At 36.6% G+C, this 18,460-nt stretch overlaps 1 protein-coding gene across 2 annotated transcripts in view; it reads right to left on the minus strand.

Moving 5' to 3' along the window:
• Positions 1-454: 454 nt before the first annotated feature.
• LOC131682866 (angiotensin-converting enzyme-like) overlaps positions 455-18,460 on the minus strand; it is a 92,520-nt gene continuing 74,514 nt past the window's right edge. For both annotated transcript variants that reach the window (XM_058964636.1, XM_058964635.1), the window contains exon 3: positions 455-970. In XM_058964636.1, the coding sequence (XP_058820619.1) occupies positions 649-970 (322 nt within the window). In that variant the 3' untranslated portion in view covers positions 455-648. The remainder of the gene's footprint in view (positions 971-18,460) is intronic.

The following is an 18,460-nucleotide window of genomic DNA, read 5'->3' on the forward strand; positions in this document are numbered from 1 at the left end:
GCTTAAAACTAAAGGCAGTCATCAGGAAGTCGACTTGGGAGACACCGAAACTGGAAGGAGATGTTCATTCTAGAGGACCGAATGGATTGACGGGTTTTTTTTCTGAACTCACTGCTGCTCCGGTAGTTGCCGTCTCGAGATTTAATAAATTGAGCCAGATTGGCGGTGATATGCGAGAGTCGTAAATATGTGATTATTAGATTTAGTTGTTGCGTATTTATAAAACGGGGTGCGTGATTGAGTATGCGTTTCCTGGCAAACGGCAATGAACTCGTACACAGCAATGTAGAACTATAAAGTAATGAAATTTATGGCAAAACTATTCCGAGTTTGACAACTAGTTTTAACACAACATTAATGTCTTGCGCGAGGAGATTTGTCACAGCCGTAAAATTTTTATCAAAACGCGTTTTGCGATTACCCGGGCAATCAATCTATGCTCAAAATTAAACTCAATCTATCCAGCTATAACCTGATGACGATGACTTGTCGATTTAAGCAAAGCAAAGAATGAAACAATTTCTGAATATGCAACGAATCAACAAGCTAATTTAATTCAACGTAAGCCTAAAAATATTCACTGTGAGCACTAACTTACACACGGCTAGAAATCTACTTAACTCAAAGAAAATGCCACTTTTCACAAGATCAAATCACCCGCCACTGATACAAATATGTTTGCACGAACAGATACGCTGCAATCATCACCGCTGCATTCAGCTGCAGCCGTACTCCCGCATTGTAGAAACCACCAAAGACCTGCAGGTTGGCCGTTTCGATGCTGTGCTTACAATAGTCCCCATCGTAGATCCAGCCGACGAATTCGTTCGTACGGAGATTCTCGTTTCGCAGCCACTCTTCCAGGGGTCTGAAGTACTCCCGCAGTGCCGTCCCGTCCAGCCGGCCCTCGCCGATTACCTCCTGCAGTACCTGTTGCCACGGTTCAGATGCGCCGCGCTCCATAAGTTGTCTGCGGAAAAGGGAACGGGAGGAAAATGCATACATTAGCCTCGTGGGTTCTGATGGTGCTAAGTCAAATGAGAAAATGGAGTTGCGATAGATCATGTTTCATGGTATAAAATAGGCTTCAACCGGCTAGCAATGAATGGATGATGAAATGGTCGCAACTTGTTGATGTTGTGGAGTTTGACCGGACCGTTTTATGCCGCGGGGACCGTCGCTGCTGGTTGCGTAATTCTGAACTGGAAACCCATCACTCGAAGAAGTACCCCCCAAGTGGGCTGCCATCGCATCGTTTGCAGCGTGTTGATGATGAAGAAATTGTCTTCTTTCATCAGGGATGTCCAACAAAAGAACATTTCTTGATTAAATTTAAAATTATTGTGACAATGATAGGCCAATTACAAAGTTTTCTTTAAATAAAACAATTACCTAATAGAGCCATTTATGCAATTTATCACTCATGATAATTTGAACATTCCCATATGTTATAGTATAAATGGAATCGATGAGAATCACGGCTGCGTTGAAGGACGACAAGCGGCAAAACATTTTCAATCAATAGTGGTCATATTTTTTCTCTGCTTCTGTACAATTTTAAATTTGAAGTCATTTCTGTGCTCTGATGACACTCTTCTTGGTTTTGCACTGCAGCAGCACTGTTGCGCTGAGAGTTTTTGCAGCGGACGGACGGTGCACTTCGAGCGGATGCCGTCCAATTGGTATGCAGTGCGAATTTCATATTGCTTGTCTGCGAACGACGGCAAATTATGAGTGATATGCGGGAACGCGTGGCATTATTAGTTTAGTTGAATGTTTCATTTATGTAACAAAAGAGTATTGAATAAAGCCTTATTGTTATTGGAGATTTAAATGGATGATAAAACTTGAAATATTTTAATATAAACTACTCACGAACTAAATTCACACTAGTCATGTGATTTGCTTGAATATTGTAAATAACGGACAATATTATAGTTCTGACAAGACAAAGTCAAACACAAAACTCTATTTTATTCATAAACGGTCACTAAAGCAATTAACGGATATCATGCAGTGAAAATAGACACCGACGATCCCGCCTAGTGTCTCTAAATAAACAACCAGCCCCACAAACAAAGAAAAAAACTCTTAAGAAGATAGATACAGCACGGTGTGTTTGGTAGAACAATTTTATTCGAAAAAAATCGGCATCGCTAAAAATTGAGCATGCGATAGAATGAGCTTTTCCCTTTCATTTGAAAGTAAAATTAAAATATTCTGTCGGGGGCTCCAGAACAACTTTTTATTTTAAAGTTTTTTTGTTTGAAAACTTAAGTTTTTCAATGAAACTGGTTCACATTTTTGCCCCTAGGTAGTACTTTAGACATTCAAATATTACCAAAAGTGAGAATCTGATGGACAATTTCATCGTGTACAACTTTGTGAAAAACTAAATCGCGATCTAAAATCGCCAGAGAAAGCTATTAAAGTTTTATCAAAGTTTCTAGATTCGCACGGGGCCTATTGGTTAAGAAGCTTTATTCCAAAAAACATTTTTATTTTAAAAAAAGGGATTGCCTTATTTTAACAGTGTGCTCAAAAGAACCTGAATGCTAGCAAAGTCCCACCATTAAGCGTAAAAAAACTTAATTCCAGATTCCACCATTTTATGCGCACCAATGATATTGTAGGAGCATGGAGACATAGAGAAGAGTAGATAAAATTTGAACGAAATTAAGACTCTTTTGAAAACTGCTGGGCAATGCAGCAAAATGAAACAGTTTTTTTCAGTCACAGATATATTTGTTTCTTCTTATTTTTTCTTCACTTATTCTGGAGTATGCTTGATGTAACCTTGAATCCACCTTTTGTTCGTTAGCATCTTGTGGGATATATTTTACCTAAATTTTAACTTTATATTTGATCATACTCGATTAGATATTCAGTCATTTGATTTGATTTCGAGTGAGAATCCTGATTGACAGTTTCATAAAGGATAGAAAAATAATTCGATGAGATTTATGTTCAAGTTTGTTAACTTTTGGGAATCGCTGTACATTGAACAGAAATCGCAATAGATAGCGATCTCAATATAAAAGTAGTTATAGAAAGTATCACCTTTACCCGAAAGACGTTAATGTCTCCAGATTCTAAACTGAGCTTGCAATTCTGTCTTCTTGATATGTTGTTTTTGCTCTTATCCCATATTGTGAGGGAAATCTTCAATAAACAGCCGTATTACTTGAATGTATGGTCCAACCTGATATTTTCTTGTTCGTTTTCTGTGGTGATCCGTGCACAAAGAGTAACGACCCCGGCATTTCTTTTTTAAGAAAATTATGAAACAGGGTTTTATTCTTTTTTCTAAGATTATGTGGAGTGTTCTTGATTGGGAAATAAAATTTAAGGACAAGCAAAAATCTGGATCTATAAATTCTGATGAAATGAATCTACCCCAAAAGATAACAAACATGGATCCAAAACTCGATGAGTTTTTTTTTTCTTTTTCTTTTTCAATCATTTTTCTTTTAATGTTGATAAAGACAAATAGTGAGAAACCCAAAATTGCAATAAAATCCGTCATTTATTACAATGACTCGAACTGTCTACTTTAGTTCATTCAAATATAAAGCTTTGAGTTATCTTTTACCAGGCAGGATAGGATCAGGAAGAAGGGTCAATTTAGTTTAAATTAGCTATCCGCTAGAGCGAGAAGATAAATTAAAAAGGCATGATAAAATCCGTTACTACAATAATCAACATCTTGAAAAGGTATAAGATTATCCAATAAATTTGGTCAGCACCTTTCCACACCTCCTTGTTCATAAAGTGTCATTTTCGCCCAAGACCCGGAGGAATCTGAAAATATATTTTTTCTGCTGAGAATGGGACTTTGTATACATTGAAATTTATCTGAATTTACTGTTCATTTAAACCCAACATTTGTTTGTAAGTCCTTGTTAATCGACTTCTTAATCCATAGGCCCCGCGCACACCTAAAAACTGATAAAATTTTAATAACTTTCTCGGGTGATTTTATATCGATTTATAGCATTCTACGAAATTGTAAACAATGGGATTGTTCATCAGATTCTCACTTTTAGTATTTTTTGAATGTCTGTAGTACCAATTAGTAGCAAAAATGCGAATTAATTTCATTAAAAAACTTAAGTTTTCAATCAAAAAACTTCAAAATAAAAAGTTGTTCAAGACCCCCCGACAGAATATTTTAATTTTACTTTCAAATAAAAGGGGTCCATTCTTTCATATCCCGAAGTTTTACAGATGCCGAATTTTTTTGAAAAAAGTTGTTCGACAGAGACACCGTGACAGTATAGCGACCCGTAAGAATCTGAAAAGCAACAACTTCTGACTGACCATTTCTCAAAGTAGGCTGAATCTGACTAAAAACTATGGTCGTGAAAAAATATGGATAAATTTAATGCCTCGTGGACGGTGAATGCAACTACAATCCGGATAAGGCACAATGGCGGGTTTCCCTTAGTCCTGATCAAAAGTCGGACATGATTTTTATTGACCTGCAAAAATATGTACCAATGTTTTAGGGCTACGATTTAGCTAACAGTTTTTTTCAAAATTCAAAATGGCGGCTACATAATGACCGATAATATTCTTTAAATTTCATGGACGCGATGCAATGGTTCCTGTAGATTCTTATCAGGAGTATAAAATGTCGAATTAAAAATGGTGTTGTTTAGGTATATAGATGCAGAAGTTTTTACGAGAAAAGATGTTGTCAATCAATTCCATTTATGGATAAGTTTCAAGTCTTGGTCAGAACATGCTTGGTCAGCGTTTTGACACGATTTTCTGGCAATTAAATTTTGTTCAAGCGTCCTGTTTGAATGTTTTCTGGCATACTACAACTGAAAGCCTTCTCACATACAAATTCACCAAACTGGAGTGTGTTTCGCAATAAACCTTTTGCCAAATCTCGGCTATCCAATAATACGCACCAAAAATATGAATTTTATCTTTGAAGATAATCCAGACTTGACGTAATTTAACAAACCGTCATTGACGAAATGACAAGACATAACTGTGTTTCGTTCAATATTATACGACAAATGTACTTTTCATGTGCATTTTCATAAAGTTAGGGGAATGTGGTCGGTTGTCGGCGTTCTTTTGTTTTTGTCTCATAACATTTTTCTAAATCATTCGTACGGTGACTCTCGAAGTGATCCAGTCCATGCACTGTATAGCGACAAAGAATAGTTTATTTTATATATTTATTTCAGGTCATCAACACCTTTGAGGCTATTTGACCAGATTTTTCAGCATGAAATATATTACTTTTACTAACATTATAAACAAAAGATACTTAACCTAACAATTATTTTGGTTGTAAATTCAAATCAATTTATAAAGGTTCTTTAATAAATTGACGAGTGCATTCTCTTCCTCTTCGAGGTTTTGAACTTTTTTTCTTATTTGGTGTGTGCGTTAACGCATAGTCGACCAGCAGAGCAGTATCAGTGTTTCGATTCTTGTCAGCTGCCTGGACACCGTTATCCAAGATAAGTATAGCTTTTACTTTACATTCCCCTTTCTTTCATCTCCTCCTGGGCAATAAGCCTTGTGCAAAAATGACTTTCCCCTGACAGTAGTTCATCTCATGGTGAGATGAATGAGGAAACATAATCGGCTCCCCGGTTCAAGGTTTATCCATGTAGGCCATCGGGTCTTAAGTGATCTTCTTCCGGGCCAAAGATAAAAATTGTTCGATTTCTCGAGTACTGACTGAACGATATTCGGCCGTGACAGAAATATCGAAAATTCGCCCTAATAAGCATCGGGTGGTGGTAAATATGTCAAATCAGGCAATTGACACGGTCCTCTAACAAAAGAGTACAGAGTATAGATACCAGCTAATCAGGTTGAAGTCAGTGGGGTCGTTTCCAATTCGTGGATTTGCATGAAGCAAATTGATCAAAACTTTTGTACATTATAGTATATTATTTCAATACATGTTTTAATTTTTCTATGCAAAAATATTGACAAAGAACTCGGTGACGAAGTTTTTTGTAGAACGTCTCAGAAAAAACATGATTTGCGGTGTTACCTGCCTTTCCAAAACTACTGAATCGATCTCTTTCAAACTTTGCATACACATTCTATGTAAAAAATGCCTAACCCCTACGTTGAGTTTTTGAGACAAATTTTCAATTAAGGTTTTTTTACTCATTTTAAATGTTAATGTTATGAGTAAACACCCCCTTAAATTAAAAATTATCCCAAAAACTCAACGTAGGGGCTAGGTAATTTTAACATAAAATGTATATACAAAGTTTAAAAGAAATCGGTTAAAGAGTTTTTGAATGGCACGTAACACCGCAAATTATTTTTTTTTTCCAGAGACGTTCTACTAAAACCTTCCTCACCGAGTCGTTTGTCGATTTCTTGCAAAGAAAAATTACAGCGTGTTTTTGAATTTTTATTTTTGTTTTTGAAATGATACACTATAATGTACAATAGTTTTGATAAATTTGCTTCACGCTAAGTTCTAAAAAAATCTCATAAGAAGTGTTTTTTTTTTTCACGCTGAAACCTTTATCCCCCCCCTTAATAAATTTCTCTGATATTGTGAACCGTATTTTTACATACTTTGCGACAACTTCAATGTGACCATTTTGAACACGTGTGAAATTACACGGATTCCAGCTCCCCTAGTGCATTATGTTGTTGAAAATACTTTAAAGATATGAAAACAACCATTATTTTGCGTTTTTTTCATAAAAAAATATGAAAATTGCTCAACATTCTTTTTAGGAGGAATCGTTGTTTCAATAAAAATTTAAAGAGCACATTTAATTCCACATTCTATGACCTATTTATCATCATAATCGGTTGAAACTGGCCGAGTTTATATTTTTTTCCAAATTAGAAACATGATCGCATGAACTCTTAAGGGGTTAGTGAGGCATGCTCGCGCACTGTGGGATTCTAGAATTATATCTTCCATCATTTTTTCTAATTTTATCTTCAAAGTTCACATACATACTTTGGGATGTTTACGCAATCGAGCAAAAACCTCCTAAGCGGGAGATATCTGTTTTGAGTCATTTATTTAAAAAAATCCTAAAAAATTGACCATCAAAATGTAAAAAAATGTTCTAGACCCCCCGATAGAACATTTTATGTTATGCTCAGATGAAAGAGGAGCGATACTGATTTTTTTGTATAAATATTTTCTACCAAAGACGCCGTGAACTGCAACAAACTTTAGCCTCTGGAACCTAGTCGTCAAAACCATTCCCAACTCAGCCAGCCCTTTTGATGGTATACATATTCAAAATGCAACGGAATAATAAGTGTTCATATACCCCCAAAAGAATTGTACTAAATGCAGAAAAACGGCATATGTATACCAAGCTGGAGGCCATATACGCACAAAGCTGCTGAAATTGACGATTCCTGTCAACAATATACACCATCAAAGCGATTACTTCTCGTATTAAAGCGATTCTAGAAATAACATTTTCAGGTGCATAATCGACAGAATCCAAGGGGCGAGTCACTTAGCACAAATCAAGTTGTGCTTCCAAACAAACAGCGTGATAGCCTGCGCCGCAATGTGCCATGGGGTTCAGGCAAACAAAAACATGGGTTGCTATGATCATTTAACCTTCTTTAGGTGTTAACTTTCAGTAACGAATAAAGTGTTAGCGGGTCATATTGAACCCGATGTCGAACTCAGTTTTAACCCTTTCATGCCCAACTTTTTTCTAGTGCATGTAGGGTTTCAAAACATTTTTTTCTTGAAAACAGTAAGGTCAAGAAACTCGAAAAACCTTTTTTCATAAAAGTAGGTCCATCCCTCGCAGTGCTAGAAGCTGCTCAATTTTAACCTTTCAATGTTCACTACAATTCTCCTAGAATATTTTCAAGAGTCCAACTATGTGGAAAACGTAGCCAAAAATAGTCTAAATTAATAAGTTTTATCAGTTTTCACTAATATTGCGACATAACAAAGTTATATGAAAAAATCATTTTTCGTCGTCAACGTAAACTGTCCCTGGCAGCACTGCTCCATCGGAGTTCAATCAGACTAATTGCAATAACTTCAGTTCTAGAGCTGATCCTTGTAACTGTTAATACTCAAATGAAAGCCAATAGTCACATTTATTTGCTTACTTGTTTTTGTGAGGAAATCTTGCCTCAATCAAAAGTTATAGCTGCTTAAAAACGTTGTTGTCCACAAACAACATGGGCATGGGGAGTGGGCGTAGCGTATTGGTAAATCGATTGCCTTGTACGCAGCGCACCTGGGTTCGAGTCCCGACCCCGCACATAGGGTTAGAAATTTTTCCTAAGAGATTTTTCTAACCCGAAGAGGCGAATGACCTTAAGGTTAAAACCTCTATAATTGAAAAAAAAAAACATGGGCATGAATGGGTTAAGACACATTTCCAGTCAAATCTATATGAACCTGCACCCAAATTGTGTGTTAGCCAATTCGGTCCAGTCATGTACAAAACTGATATGTACATTCACATTTTTGTGTTGGTTGTGTTTATTATTAGTATTCTATCAACAAACTTGTGATTTATGATGACTGTTCTGTATACATCTATGCATGCCAAACATGACCCCATTCGGCACCGATTCCCGCGGGCGAACCTGGTCGAAAACGATACTATTTACCGGAAACTAAAAATTGAAACACTAACAATTTGGGTTCAAATTCATATAGGTTTGACTGAAAATGTTTCATAAAATTGAGTTCGAAATCGGGGTCACTATAACCCGCTAACACCTTATTCGTAATTTTTTTTGTATTGCCCCTTGAAAATCATTGCTCTCCACGAAAGAGGAAAAGTCAAGAAGTTCTAAACTTCTAGGTGCAAAACTTAAAAAGTTATCGCATTTCGAAAGTTAATTTTGGGTCATATTGACCCCAATGCCTAAAGAAGGTTAACTGAACTTTGTTGACTGTTTTTGAATTGAGAGAAGTGTGCCTCAATGTTCCACAGATTGTGATAACGAACGAATTGGTTGTGTATTACTGTGAGTCATATTCTTATATCGTGTTTTCGTAGCTAATGTATTGTGTATGACTAAGCTGACCAACTGTGGGCTAGGAAAAATCCGTACACATTTTATCTCAAAATTTAGAACACTAAATTTAGACTGTTTAGTATTTCTCTTGTTTACCATATTTTACTACAGGTAATGGGATTTTTAACAATGATTTTAGGGGTTGGCACAGCGTATTTGGTAAATCGATTGGTTCAATTCCAAACCCCGCACACAGGGTTAGAGTTTTTTCAAAAAAGATTTTTCTACCACGACAAAAACAAGCAAATGACCCTAGTTTCAAAACCTCTATAATCGAAATATTTTCTGAATTCAATGAAATTGATTGAGCACAGAAATTATATGTCAGAGTTCCTGTGTTAGTGTCCTGATCAGTTTCCATGTACATTTGTTATTTAAGGGGTCTTCCACTCGCGAAGCTTTGGTAACTACCAAGCGTGGTTTGTACATGTATACTGTCATGTTTTGTATTGTTGGTCCAGGTAGGAAGAACGCAAACTTACCGCGTAACCACTATTGAAATATCTAGGAATAATTAGTTTTTTCATGTGTCCTTTGTAATGATTCCACTTTTCTGTACAGCGACATTTTTAAAGACCGTATCATAAATTCGAGGTGCCATATCGTGCAGTCGAATCTCGATTTTGCCATTATCCATAAACACGAGAATATTGAATTTGATTCTAACGCGTCACGATCAGCGACTTGTAGATTGTTCTGGAACATGATTTTATTTGCCTGACGCAATCTATCGAAAATTATCATTATTATGTCTGATATGATAGCATCTGATAGAGGTGACTTTCGCAAGGCTAAATGTATGTAAATATTCCAAAAACTCGGACTAATATGAAATCACTCGAAGTCACGTTCTTTGACCAGAGTTCCTCTTTTGTTTTTCATATTCACACACTTCGTCACTAAACGATCACTTTGGCAAGAATTGAAGTATTACAGCGATTATTGTTCAAATTGGTACTTCCCAACAGATTCTACAATACAGTAATTCCTTCAAAATTCACCCAAAAATCTATAAAATCGCAAAAGGCCGATGAAACATTAAACTTTTTACCAGCACATGCTCTGAGCACTTTGCACGGCAAAGCAAAGCATTTTGATTCAAGCGCAATACTTTAAAAGGGCCTAAGAGTTTGTACAGGGTTTACAAAAAATTGGCTTGAGATCTGTATTTTGGGCAGCAAAATACTCCGAGAGGAAATTGCAGGGAATAATCTCTTCTTCGCAAAATAAAACAAACGCTGAATAAAAAGTTTATAATTTCAGTCAAAAGTTAAAACTACAAAAAAAAACCTGTTTTAATCCACCTAGCGGTGCAATTGTGCCTTTCTCATTTCTCTAAACTATGGCACGGAGGCTTTTTATGTTCAACATAATTGTGGAAATGTCCATTACATTCTTAGTACACTTTGCACTTATACACAATGGCATGCCAGCCACGAACTTGATGAGCTACGTGTCGACGGTGAAACACTTGAAACAAAAAAATATCATACTCCATTAGCCTAATCAGCATTAGATCAATGTTATCTGCTTGCTAACTCATTTTGTCATGCGGCGGTGGGTATGTGAGGAGGACGAAAGTCCCATGAACGAACGACTCCCCAGCTTAAATTGGTATGCTTTGTAATATAGTGGTGGTTTAAAGCCGGGATTAGGTTGACGTTTTTCAGAGTGATTGCATAACCTTTCTATATGAGAAAGGCAAAAATGTGCTAAAATCCAAAAAAAGTGAATCGTCGTCAATTTTTTTTTAAAGTTTGCATCAAATCCCGACGTATCATGCACTTTAAACACATTTAGCATCAAAAATAAAAATTCTATTTTTAATTTTTCCTATAGTTTATATGAGAAATTTCTGTGTGGCCGCACTCTGAAACCCGTAATTCCGGAACCAGAATTCCGATCGATCCAAAATTCAATAGCAGCCGATGGGAAGGTTACACCTTTCATTTGAGACTAAGTTTGGGCAAATCGGTTCAGCAATCTCTGAGAAAAATGAGTGACATTATTTGACACATACGCACATACATATACACACACATACACACACATACATACACACACGCACACACACAGACTTTTTCCGATCTCGACGAACTGAGTCGAATGGGATATGACACTCGGCCCTCCGGGCCGGGATTAGGTTGACGTTTTTCAGAGTGATTGCATAACCTTTCTATATGAGAAAGGCAAAAACTCATTCTTTGAAAACTTATTTTTTGTCAACGAAAGTCGAAAGAGAATGGAAACATTTGTTGTGGTTGCATAGCGGAGAAGTAATTGATAAAGATGTTTTTCTTGTAACTGCTTTAAACATGTTTCTAAATTTCATACTAACTGGCAGACAAAAACATAATCTAAGATTTTATGGTCACCGCAACATATTTATTTCATGGACTTGTTGACTTTTCACCGAGAAAAGTCAACAAGTCCATGAAATAAAAACATAATCTTATTACGGAATGCGATTCTTATAGATATTTTAAATTTTTTTTTCTTTCTTTTTCGAGAGTTGTCCTTCTGGAACTGTAGAGCTGAGTTCACGGAAGGGCTCCCCATCAGAATCACTCATAACTGCTTAAGTCCAATTGCAGCAGGCCATGATTCTGATTGTGATATCGAGTGTACGGTTCAGTTGTGCGGGCGTATGGGCTTTACGATCGCGTGGGAATGAGCGTTTAGTGGTGTGTACTTGAGACCGCGTTAAGGCTCAAGTTACCTCAAGGCTTAGTAGTATGCGTAAGAAAAATTGTGTTCAGCTTTGCCACCAGATTATCCATTTAAACCTTTTCAAAACTCTAAAAGAAGAATATCAGTCGATTTATTAGATCATCACGATTCAATTCATGCAAAATACCTGCTGGAAAAACCATCGGCTTAGCTGGATGGTGCTTTTGAAAAAGTGGCTGTGATTTTTTATCACACTACCACACCGAGCTGGGGTACGCACCACAACTGCGCAATGAAAAAACCACAGCCACTTTTTCAAAAGCACCGTTTAGCTAAGCCGATGGTTTTTCCAGCAGGTATTTTGCATGAATTGAATCGTGATGATATAATAAATCGACTGATATTCTTCTTTTAGAGTTTTAAAAAGGTTTTAATGGATAATCCGGTGGCAAAGCTGAACACAAATTTTCCTACCCACACTACTAAGCGTTCAATTCTAACACATGCTTAAAAAAGGTAACTTGAACCTTAATAGGATTCGAAGTGCTGTAGGGGTCACTAAATTATTGGGGGCGTTTTTGTGTTAGCGAAATCTTGGGCGTAGTTGTGCGTGGATGATCGCGATTGTATGTTCGTCTTTGTGTGCCATAGCGAAGGGCTCGGGCGTTTGTATGTTATTGTGTTCGATTGCGTGGGCGTTTGTATGTCGCGTGTGTTGGCGTGTCACTTCGCATGCATAAATTCGATTTTAAAACCGGGTATCCATTTCATATTCGCGTGTGTTCTTGGATGATCGCACGGATCGTGAATCTAATACTTAATTTTCAGTGTATGGTTCAGATGCTAGAAGAGAGTAAGATCTCTATCACTATCAACTCTATCACTAGAGTTCCCGGTCATGTCTCCATTGAACGTATTGTCTAGTGGATATGAGCGTCATTTTTTTCTGATTGGTCCAGCTGAGGGCATGGGACCTAGGCTGCTAGAGCCAAAAGGAAGAACTTCCGTACGTAATTAATTCATGATCGCAAGAACACGAGCGTGTGAAGGCTCATTCTTGAGACCGCGTTCACGTTCACCGGAGTGCAGGCATACACAAGAACGGTGCTCCATCGTGTACTATTCCTGTGCACTGGCTCATAATGTATCAGAGCTAAGTTCATTGAGCTAGCAAGTAGCACGAGCACCGATGCTCCGAGCTATAGCAAAGTAGAAAAAATACAACGCGTTAATGTGAGTAACAATGCTTGCATCCTTTTTTGCAGAAACTTGTCGCACATTTACCAGCGTATATTTTTCGCTTTGTCCTATTCTTTCGTTTAATGGCTTACTCTACTGCACCGCACCGTTCTAGCTCATCGGGTAGGCTTACCGTGCTAATGCATTGAGCAAAATCGTGCCAGCTTACCGAGCTAACTCATCGTCCTAACCCGTTGTGCTAGCTCTTCGAATCCTACAGCTCGAGCACGACGGATACCTAGCACGAGCGTTGTCAGTGCTTTTTGCATTTGGTTCGTTCAAAGCGGCCTCGCAGCTCGTTTTAGGTTCTCGTGCTGTGTTTCATGCATCCCTGCCGGAGTGTTATCCTGTTAGCAATATCGTAAGCGTAGGTATGCGTGGATGATCGCGAAAGGCTCAAGCGTTTGTATGTCAACGCGTTTGTCGCGTGTGCTAGCGTGTATGAAACTTCGCGTGTATAAATTCGATTTTATAACCGTGTGGTTATTCGTATATTTGCGTGCATTTTTGAGTTATCGCGTGCGGACCCTGAAGCTGATACTTAATTTGCAATGTATAGTTCAGATACTCGAAGAGAGTAAGTTCTTCCATATCACTAGAGTTTCCGGTTATGGCCAAAGAGGCTTCCATGTAAAATAAAATCACCCCAATAACTGAAATAGAAGTAAAAAATCTCTTCTCGACAACTTACAGTAGTAAATATGAACGGTTTTTGATACAAACGAGCCTAATATATATCACGATTTCTATTATGCCATAATTTTATAAACGCACAATATTATAGTAAAAAAACTGCTTCTTTGCACAAGAAGAAATTGATTACCGAATATAAAAATAAGTGTCCACGCATTTTGCACTTATGCTCATCGTGTGCCTTGTGTGTAGCAAGCTGCCCGATCAGCTAATCTGGCTGAAAATCTAACGTAAAATTAAATACTCTATTGTACATAACAGCCTCGTTTCTGTATCTAATGTTCTTCGAGTACGTTGAAATTTTCGGTTCAACCTTTCAAATCAAATTTAAGGAAAAACCTATTAATCTATATATGTAAACGGAAAATTTGAAAGAGTTCCTACTGCAGATTTTAATCGTATTATCTTTTAGAACTACTGAAAACAGTCGAACTGCAGCGGTAATAATTTGGTTCCGAAAAAGATTACAAATAGAAAATGTATAATACGGATACCTTCATATTGAGTTGAATCAAATGTGTACATCAAGCACTATACTTTTCAAAACGAAAATTAATCGAGTAAATTGCGACTTAGATAGAACGACTTGGCGGCTGCTAGACACTGAATTTCAAAATACCAACTAACTTGAGAAAACGGCTTAAGCAAATAGTCGAGGCGGATAGTTCAATTTTTTCTTTAATATTAAAAAAATTAAATTTTTTCTTTAATATTACAAAAAATCTTAAAGTTTACTTTGTCCCAAAGTTTATAAGAAAATTCGCAAAAATCGATTTTTAGCACGCTTGTTCACTGGTTTCCTTGTGCTTTTAATTACATTTTTGGAACCGGGGAAACTAGTTTGCAACATTATTTAGTCTGTTTCAATTTGTGGAAGATTTTTTGTTGTCCCGGGAGTACTTCCACTTCCACCGAGGTTGAAAATTCCGTGCAAATTCCGGACAAATCCGTACAAGTACTTTTTCCGGACACACGACAAAAAATCCGTACTGTCCTCCCAAATTCCGTACGGTTGGTCAGCTTATGTATGACCCATTGTTCCAAGCGACTCACCCCTTCACACAATTTCACATTTTATACGATATCAAAAACTCGTATACAATTCCAAAACATTATATACGATTAACTATATTTTGTCGATAAAGAATGTCAACATGTAAGAAATGCAATACCTAGCAGACAATTTTGTAGTTATATCGAAATTTCAACCGAGTTGTACATATAAATATATAGTACAACTAAGTCGTATACAAAGCTCAAATATGCTATATACGGAAAAAATTGGGTTGCAATATGCGATATAAACTGTACATAAATGCGACTATGGTCGGTGCTTAGTCTGATTCCATGTGTCAAGAAACAGATACGTTTTATACACTCTTACGACTCAAAACAGTACTATATACGATTATATTAGGCTTTCGGAAAATATTAATATAAAATAAAAGTTAAGAATGAGATATATCTTTCGATCGCCTGTTTTTTAAGAACGAGAATTACTTTAAAATTTTCGCATCCTGAAAAGTTTCTTGCATTTTTTTTTCGTACAAATGGATTCACTCGGTCTCGAACCATGAAGCATCAGCTTTCGTGCCTGCAATATACCCCATTCAACATTTGCTAGGTTGTGGTTAATTCGGGCCAAACTCATTGACTCTTGGGAAAACGCTTATTATTATACCACTCTGATATTCGACTTTCTCTATCCGAGCGTGAAATAACTAACTCGACTATCATAATATACTTTAAATGATATTCGAAATGTGTTGTAACCAACTCATATATTATAACATCTTCATCATGCTGATATCCATATGTACGTATAAAAATCTAAATAATGCCAATTTAGCATTTTTTGAGGGCAATCATTTGCTCTATTATAGTAAAGAAGTTATAAATCTTCACAAAAAACATCGAGGAGAATGCTTACACCATATTTTTTAAACAAATTGTAATTATATAAATAAATTATAAACATTTGCTTCGCTTCTACGAAACATATAGCTTGAGCTTGCGCTTGAGCTTGTGCGACCACCCCTGGTTGCTACTCCGTTATCGATCTGGACTACACAGATAAAAAATCATGTAAAAATATGCTAACTATACTGCACATAAAGGGAACGCGACCAATAGTGTAAAATAATGCGATTGATTAGGTTTACATATGCCACAAATCGTACTATAAATAACTTACGTATGTATTGGTGACGATACCGACATCAAAAAAAATCCGTTAAATAATACCAAGACTTGAACCGACAATCATTGACTCACCAGAGACACACCTTATGGACTAGGCTAAAGCGACACATAGCAACGTGACTGCAAAGTGGCGTACATAAGCTTCGCTTGAGCGTGGACGATCCAAGCGCATTGAGTTGCGGCTCGTGCATGTATGTGTATGACGCAGTTAGTTTTTCTCTCTGCTCTACACCGTTTCGTATAAAATCGTTTAAAAATAATATATTTTACCTGAAAGTTGAATGAATAGCGCGCAGGTCTCGAGCAGAATAATAATGTAAATTTCCATAGGAACATACAGATTTGCATGATTTTCAGGGGTCATTTTATGTGCATGATATATAGCGCAAATTTATTCGTGAAACATAATTACACGAACAGTTTTTCTTCTGCGATATCAGGAAATACGCTGAAGTTAATTTTCATATTTTTTGCTGTGGAGCTGAAGTTGAACAGAGAATAAGTAGATAATTATTCTTGGGAGTAGCGAAACTCCTTTCAATGTGCAACTCCTGGTAATCCTAAAGTGTTTATTAATCAATACCAGCGCCAGCCAGGCCCGAACGTAGATCGCGAAAGGAAAGGGAAGGGGAATGGTTAGTCCGATACTTGCTTTTGCTAGAAGCCGTATATACTACTGCGCACTCCACAAGTATCGCAGGAGAAGGATATCTTTTTGGTTAGTAAGAGAATAGAAGTTGGATCTACTTCTTCTTTACCGACGCCAGAGAAGTGACTTCACCATCTGGACTAGAGATATCGATCCACCAAAAACTCATAGGCCGGGGGACCAACGGCTTTACTTCCCTTCCGAAGGAAGACGTGACCACAGATTTTTTCACCTCAGAAAAATCTCAACGACCTCGGCTGGAATTGAACCCAGGCAACTTGAATGAGTGGCGGTCACGCTTACCACTCAACCACCGGCGCCATCCTTTGCTTCGCTCCTACGAAACATATATACAAGTTAACGTAAAAAACCATTGGCATTCTTTAATTTTTTAAAAAGCACTTTTCGTCAATAAATACCCAATAACATTGTTTGCAAAATTTATCAAATCATAGAAATAACAATAGGAATGTCTAAATCCCTTACATTAACTTTTTCAAACTTCAACATGTTTCGAGTTCTGTGAATATTATCCACGCTTTTTATATTTATGTACTGTTAGCACTGTGAATTGAAACATTTGAGAGAAATCGTAAAAGGCTTTCCAAAATCGGTATTTATATTTGTTGTGATATGTTAAATCGTGTCTAACTTTTTGAAGTCGTTGTGATATATATCGAAATCGCACATAAGTTTGTATTGTAAATATAAGAGAGCTATAAATTTGAAGTACAATGCGATTGAGTGTGAACGAAAATACGATTTTGGTGAATTTGAATATTCATAGCTATATGAATTAAGTTGTCAGTGCTCCACGACCAAATTTATACATCAATGCGATTCTGATCTAATTGTCGTTATAAGATCACTTTTCTTCTAATAAACGATATCAAATCTACTTTTACAGACTGAAATTGACTAACTGAACAATTTTGATTTTTTGTAGACAAATTTACAAGTTTTTTTTCTACTTATAGGGTGACGAGCCCATTTTTGCCACGTTTCTTTTGTCACCATACCCATTAGAAGCCGTTGGTTAGAGCAGTGTCTGCCATCTTTGTTCAACGCATTGAGTCAAATGGTAGCGCAACAATAAGGGCACTCGCTTCGAGTTTTTGTTGCGCTCAAACACGAGAATCTCACTGTTTTCAGCGCATTTGTGTTATTATATTGGTTCTTAACAACGAAGCAAACCTGTTGATGTCAATTTTTAGACATTTCATTGACTGTAGGCCGAGAAATTAAAGAATTAGTGAGGCACACTGCTTAGTATGGTGAAAATAAGCACTTTACCCTATATACGATTAGTAGTTTGCTGGGAAAATACTCGGTATTAATTGGATTAACGGGTTACATAACTTTTAATTTTTCAAAAAATCGAATAAATTTTTTAGGCTTTATTTGAAAGCACAATTGCACAATTTATTTCTTTCGCTCGTAATAAATTTTTATGGATAAATTTGCATTTTTCAGGTAAGATTTTTTTTAAAGCTCAAAACGACGATTTTTTGAGAAAAACGTTTCCGAATGCAGGAAAAATATTATTTATTCAACTAATCGTTACGGTACGAGGAATACTCCAATATTAATGGATTTTTTTGAGTTTTAGGATTTGAATCGATCTGCTGGACTTCTATCGTGATCACCGCAAGCCTCTTAAATAAAAAAGGGTTTCGGGGAAAAGATCACAACTCCACCAATTTCCAATATTTTTTTTCAAATACTCATGCTTTGTTTTTTCCCTGAAAGTGCACTATAAAAAAACGACAGCTTTGTTGTAATAAATTCATTGCTACATACTCTAAAAGAATCAAACCTTCCTCAATTATTTCTCTCTAAAAGATATGTAACCTTAAGGAGCATTTAGCTAAACCGGATGTCACTATCTTGGGTTTCAAAATGGCACCGAACAAAGTCTTTTTTTTTCAAAAATCTTTTGCATCTCTTTTCAAAAGTCTTTTGCATTCAAAGGACTTATTAGTT

Source organism: Topomyia yanbarensis, chromosome 2 (assembly GCF_030247195.1).
Source record: "Topomyia yanbarensis strain Yona2022 chromosome 2, ASM3024719v1, whole genome shotgun sequence".
Classification (NCBI taxonomy): domain Eukaryota; kingdom Metazoa; phylum Arthropoda; class Insecta; order Diptera; family Culicidae; genus Topomyia; species Topomyia yanbarensis.